Raw genomic sequence first — 7,159 nt, 5'->3', positions numbered from 1 at the left:
AACATAACATGTCGTCCTATATTTATAGTGCATTCAGAAAGTATTCACGCTCATATATTTCCTCATTTTTTTATGTTAAGTTTTTTAATTAAGTTTAATTTCCACTGAACATCCTTAAGGTGTTGATTGGACCTCTGTCTTTATAAAGCCCCATTATAAACCGTTATGGTTCATGCATGAGATTAGCAGTTCTTAGCATTTGAGAATTAAATGTAAATTCCAGTGTTAATTAGCTAAATCATTCTTCATGGGTATAGATCTCCTTATAATCGCTTAAAATGGAGAGGCACGTTGTCAGTAAAAGAAAGTCAGGTTAGACAGCAAATGCTCCGAAGCTGGAAAAGTTCTGTAAGTACAGCAAGGAATATTTAAAATTTTAATTTACTTGCACAGACAGTGACAGGACAAACCCTTTCCCAAGTGTGTGAAGCAGCTTTCTAATGAAAATATGATGCTAGATTTAAAAAAAAAAAAAATTAAAGGCATTTGAAAGCAAAATACTTGTTTAGCTTTAAAAATACTCTTATACTGAGAAATTTCAGATGTACCTCAAACTGTTAATTTCATAACGATGTAGTGCAATTGATTGATGAATTTAATAGGATTTGAAGTAATAAAAGTACCCAATAATCAAATTATGAATGTCTGAAGCAAAGCTATAAGAAACAACACAATAATTCCTGACTGTTTAACACCCATTGAGGATGCATCACATGTCGTCTCACATCTCCATTCCATTCAACACTATGTGATATCTGGACTGTAGATATGAGTAAATATGTGTCAGTCATGTATTAGTGTGTATTAGTAATTTATTTACAATAAACTACAGTTATAATATTGTAGTGTATACAAAGTGTGAAAATATTTTTACTCACAGATTTGTAGACATCCTAGCTTCGGAGATACCGGCCCTGGTACCAAACGTCTTTATTGGGAGTGGCCCTGAATGCTTTCTGCAATGCACTATAGATTTAATTTAAAGTGAACAGTATTGTGTTAAATAAACTGGTCTTTAAACTAACCAGTGTTTATGGACACTTCACTTCAGCCTCACACCCATATGTGCTTGTTGAGCATCCCATTCCAGATTTATTCCCCCTTTGCTGTTATAATAAGCTCCGCTCCCTCTTCTGGGAAGGCTTTCCAGTAGATTTTGGAGCGTGGCTGTGGGGATTTGTGTTCATTCACAAATGAACAAGAGCATTAGTGAGGTTGAGGTCAGACACTGATGTTGGATGAGGAGGCTCCAGTTCCAGTTCATCCCAAAGGTGTTCAGAACTCCATAAATCCATTAGACCTAAGCTTTGATCAATGCCTCACACCCAAATGGTCAAATTGTCTCCACAGGTTCATGGGAAACAATTGCTGTTCTGCAGTTCTGCTTACTTTATTTAATTACTAATGTACATGTGTTTGCTAAAGTAGTTTCAAATATGTGGCAGGGATTTTTATATGGGGGAATAAATAGCCACAGAAGTGCAAGCAACTGGGGTTTACGTTACTACATACTGCCATACATGGTGCATGAAACCAGGTCCATAGTGAAATCCTGAATCCAAGAGCCTGTTGACTCAATATATCTCAACAGGCTCAATAACTTGATAATAAATGCATCCAACTCTTTTTTCAAATTCTTTGTTTCAGACTATGAGCGCTGGAGATGTTGTGTGTACCCGTGTCTATGCGCGAGAATGAGGACTCTCACATTTTTGGTCTCCTTCAAAACTTCAGTTCATCATTTATACTGTGGTACAATGAACTTGAAAACATCAACTGCGTTTATCTTTTATGTTTTTACTATCTACTATCACTGCGATCAATCTTTTGATATGTCTTCATTTATTACTGTGTGTACAGCACCGTGGAAAAGTATTTGCCCTTTACAGATTTCTTCTTTCTTTGCATATTTGTCACACTTAATTGTTTCAGATCCTCATTTAAACATAATCAAAAGAATCTAAACACTACTTCAGTAGAACCTTTCCAGCAATGTGAAGTAGGCTAAGAGGTCCCAACAAGCAGCACACTACATGGCAATCAAAAGATATTCCGGGGGAGATGAGAAAGAAAGTTATTGAAAGGGTTACAAAGCCATTTCTAAGGCTCTGGGACCCCAGCAAACCACAGTGAGAGCCATTATCTCCAAATGGAAAAAACGAAGAACAGTGGTGAATCTTCCCAGGAGTAGTCTACTAAAATTCCTCCAAGAGTGCATAACTGACTCATCAAGAAAGTCACAAAAGAGACCCAGATGAACATCTAAAGAACTGCAGGACTTGTTCTGCACAGGTACGGTCAGTATTCATGATTCTAACATTAGAAAAAACAAGAGGCAAAAACGGTATCCATGGGAGAGTTGCAAGGCAAAAAAACCCCACTGCTAACCAAGCGGAACATAAAGGCTTGTGTTACACATTTAAAAGCAAAACAAACCCCCAAGCCTCTTGCAATAATGTTCAAGTGAACCTTTTGGAAGACATGGGTCCTGTTACATCTTGCATAAAGCTAAAACAGCACTCCACAATAAGGACATCACTCCAACAGTGAAACGTGGTGGGGGTAGTGTAATGGTGTGGGGATACTTTGCTGCTACAGGGCTTGGAAGACTTACCATAATTGATTGATAATTGATTGAACCATGAATTCTTCTCACTACAAGAAAATCCTGAAGGAAAATATCTGCTCATCAGTCTGTGATCTGAAGCTCAAGCGCAGTTGAATTATGCAGCAAGACAATGATCATAAGAGCAAGACCTAAATGGTAAATGGCACACTTATATAGCACTTTTATAACACTGTGTCTCATTCACCCCTTCACACACACACACCAATGTTAGCAGAGCTGCCATGCAAGGTGCTAACTTGCCATTGGGAGCAACTTGGGGTTCAGCATCTTGCCCAAGGACACTTCGACATGTGGAGTCACGCAGGCTGGGAATCGAACCACCAACCCTACGATTAGTGGACAACCCACGCTACCAACTGAGCCACAGTCGCCCAAGTCCTCTGAATAGCCCAAAAGAAACAAAATGAAAATGGTTTTGGAGTGGCTTAGTACAAGTCCTGAATCCCGTTGAGATTTAAACTTTAAACGGGAAGTTCAAAAGCTCTCTAATGTGGCTGAGTTAAAGCAGTTCCTCCATTACGATGTGAAAGACTGATCTCCAGTTATCCGACGCATTTGTTTGCAGTTGCTGCTGCTAAAGGTGACACAAACAGATGTTACATTGACTTTTTCAGTTGGGTGATATAGGTGATGCATAACTGTTTTGTGTTTCCTCATGTTCTTCTTCTCTTATATTACATTTTGTATGAGGATCTAAAGTGAGACAAATATGCAAAAATATAAAAAGCACTGTATGTGAGATGAAAGTGTGTGTGTGTGTACACTTTAAGCCCTTTATTTTGACCAGCTCATGACAGAAAATCTGCATGTCTTATTGTCTTATGCTTATAATCAATAAAAACATTATTGAAAATACACAGAGGTTTATCCTGCTCAGTCAGTGTGCTAAGTGTATAAATGTGAATGAAACACATGGTTTAACATCTGTCTAAAAAGACGAAGCAAAGAGTGTGATAACATCATTATACAGATATTCCCCAAGAAGTTCTTGAATAATAGATTAGATTTACATTAAGATAAGACAATTTTTCGTAATAGACTCAAACTGTCAGACCCAGATTAGACCCAGATTAGCAGGGGCTATTATAATCTTTTTCAGTTTTCTCTTGCATATTTATTCTTTCCCAAGGAACACATTATGTGTTTGCTTTCTTTAATTCTGTGACTATTCTTCAGTTTGGACTGTGCATAAAAAAAAAAAAGTGGCAGCAAGTGACTCGGTAAAAGAAAGGCATTATAATAGACAAAATTAATGATTTTATTTGCTCATCATTTCATCTGATCTGTAAGAAAATCTCAAATTTTCTCTCACAATAAAACTGATGAGGAAGAAACACAATAAAAGAAATATTTCAGAAACATAAACTCATAGACTAATGTAAGATCCATTGGATTACATTGCGGTTTCCTTGGCAAAATATATATATATGATTATATATTAATCATCATGTTGTATTACAGCGGGTCATTGACTTCTTTCTGTGGAAGCACTTTCTGCTGGTTTGGTTTGAATGGGAACCTGTTTTCTTCCACCACTAATCTAAACCATACAGACTGGAGACAGGGTACGAAACCCAAAACCTGCCTAGAATATGCTTCCATCCCCTGCCTGTTGCCACAGCAACTCGGCTCATTCCTGAGACGGTGATGTCATGGGGCCACGGGCCGCTCAATTGGCTGAGGAATTTTTGTTGTTTTTTTTTTTGTTTTTTAGAGCTGACAGTGTAGAAGAGGAGGCTGTGCCACAAACCAAAACAGTGTGAAGCGAAGAATTACAAGATTTTTTTTTGCTTTTTTTAACATGATTTTACATGTTACACCATGTTTTTTCTAGATTGTTTATAGGCCAATAATGCAAAATATAGGAAAACTTATATCCTATATATTTTTTATATCCTATATTTTACATATGAAATGTATTGACAATTGCGTGTATTTTAAAACATGCCTGGTATCTGAATTAGGGAGTCTTAAGTCATGTCTTTCTATAGCCTTTTTTAAAAAACAATTTAATAATTTAATAATGTAAAATACAGGGAAATAATACATTTGCATTTACATATGTGCTGTTGCAATGGAACCATTGTATTTATACATCAATATAAAATGGTACCAAACTTCTCCCACCTATCAGAAACATGCAAGTACATAGGTGGACTGGCTACAAAAAAAATGGCCCCTATGTGTGAGTGTGAATGTATATATGTGTGAACATGTGCTGAACAATGCCCTTTGATGGACTGGCCCTCATACAGGGTGTATTCCTGCTTTACACACATGATATATATTTATACATACATATATATTTACATATGTATGTGTGATGTAACACATACAAATGCAAACACTGTAATATAAACTTTTATCGTAACATTAACGGCATTAAAACTGCGTCAGTTTTCCCAGGACAGAATCTGGATCCACTGCGACTCTGACCAGGATAAAGTGGGTACTGGAGATGAATGAATATTTCAGTATTGTGAGGCTGAAACCATGACTAAAATAGTTTTAAAAAATTTCTATGACCTTGGAAGTAAAAGAATGGCCCATATTTTGACAGGGTCAAGGTCAGGCTAATTAATCAGTGGTTTGAAAACTGCTAAAATATTTAGGTACATAGCCAACGCTTAGGGAGGATTTTATAATTTTTTAACACAGGTTGAATTGTTTGGGTAATATTTTTAAGGTGTGTATCATATCTATATAGTACACAAGTTAATTGTGAGAAGGAAATCAGTCAAATCAATTCAGTGTTTTGGATTGCAGGAGAGGTTTCGAATTGCCCTGTTGATACGGTCTTATTGGTGTCTACATACTGTAACTAGTTATCAAATTGTCTGACCTGAGTGATTTTTGTGGTTGTGAAGTTTCAAAGTCAACTGTTAAACATCACTTTAATAACAAGAAGATGTTTGGAAGCATTGAAAGAATTAAGACTGTCCTGAGAGCATTTGACAAATGCAGCACCTGAACTACATCAAAGAGTCATTAGAATTTCATCTGGCATCATGTGTTGTGGTCAAATTTGACTAGTTGTATGCACACCAACTGAAAATTTGGTAACAAAATGGTACTACTACCACCCAGCCAGACAGCACAGACAATTTTGCTCTCTTGGCTCATGACTGTGGATGACTGTGGCATTGTCAGGACTTGAACTTACAGGACTTGATAGACAATAGGGCGGATGCTTTTCTGTTGCACCAATTAGGAGCCACTGTGGGATGTTCCTATTTAGTAGGAAGATCAGGATCAGGTAAATCAATCTGTACCACACATGCATGCAAAAACTTTCACACTACAAAACCTGCTGACCATTTATTTTAACATACAACTGCAAACACTGTAATATAAAAATTTATCACAACATTAAAGGCATAGTATTAAAAAAGAAAAAAAAGAAGAAAAAAAACAATGTCATTATGAATAGTCTCGAGTGTGGTAATCTAAACATCCTCCATTTTGCTTCCTTGAAAAATACATTTAAGATTAACTGATTAAGAGAATTTTCATCTAGCTCTTACTTAACACTGAATATTATTTCCAATTTTTGTACTCAAAGTCTGTGGTCTTCAATCATTTTTATGCACTTACAATATATTAAAATTACCAATTAAGCCATTTAACATTTTGCTTTATTGAGATTGTTTAAATCAATAAGACATTCCAATTACTAAAAGAGAATTTGCTGAAATATCATGAAACAACACCAGTACACATTGAGCCAAAAAGCATAAAAAATGTGTGCGCATTGGCACAACAATAGTGCACATGCACGTTGCAAATCAGGCAGGGGGAGTGGATTGAGTAACCACAATGACAGAACCTTTTTTGTCATGTGTAACCCCAATAACAGGAATCACTTCTAGGTGGGTTAACCGTTTAAAAATATCACAGACAAAAATATACAACTTTTAAAATACATCAAAAACCATATATTTGAAATCAGGAATATTAAAAAAAACAATAGGAATTATCATGTACCTAGGAAGCGAGGATGCTTTATCATAAAGCCTATACTTTTCAATGGCATTGATGAAGAATATGACCTTAACTTTAATTAGAAAGACAGTAAACTGTTTCCTTAGGAATAAATTCACAGACCTTCTTACAATGACAACACAGATCAGCAGTAGCTTGTGACCATAGATTTTGGGGTGGGAGGCCAACATTAATAACGACATACACTAATACACCTACATCTCAAAAACCACACAAAGTCCCGAAACTAGGAAACATTTCTGCTTTTTATCAGCCTTTGAGTGGGAAATGGGAAGTGTTTCAAACTTATTTCTGAGGTACAGACATTATCCACTCCATCAACGGAACTACTTTCCCAGCCATGTTGTCATGGAGAAATAATGCACACCTTCTGACCAATCAGATTCTAGAATTCAATCACGCTGTAGTACAAGTCAAAATACAGACTTAGTAAGTCAAAATAATGAGATGCAGTGCTGTGAAAAAGTACGGAAAAGTGCCGATTGAGTTGCAATTTATGGATTGAAGCTCGGACATTCTCCATTAGGA

General features: G+C 36.3%; 1 protein-coding gene across 1 annotated transcript in view; it reads left to right on the top strand.

Annotated features, from left to right (window-relative positions):
- crabp2b (cellular retinoic acid binding protein 2, b) overlaps positions 1-3,486 on the top strand; it is a 6,946-nt gene extending 3,460 nt beyond the window's left edge. The window contains exon 4 of the mRNA XM_017481361.3: positions 1,648-3,486. Coding sequence (XP_017336850.1) covers positions 1,648-1,698 — 51 coding nt within the window. The 3' untranslated portion in view covers positions 1,699-3,486. The remainder of the gene's footprint in view (positions 1-1,647) is intronic.
- The last annotated feature ends 3,673 nt before the right edge of the window (positions 3,487-7,159 follow it).

Source organism: Ictalurus punctatus, chromosome 12 (genome assembly GCF_001660625.3).
Source record: "Ictalurus punctatus breed USDA103 chromosome 12, Coco_2.0, whole genome shotgun sequence".
Taxonomy (NCBI): domain Eukaryota; kingdom Metazoa; phylum Chordata; class Actinopteri; order Siluriformes; family Ictaluridae; genus Ictalurus; species Ictalurus punctatus.
Note: the sequence above shows the minus strand (reverse complement) of the source record. Positions and strands in the feature narration are given on the sequence as shown.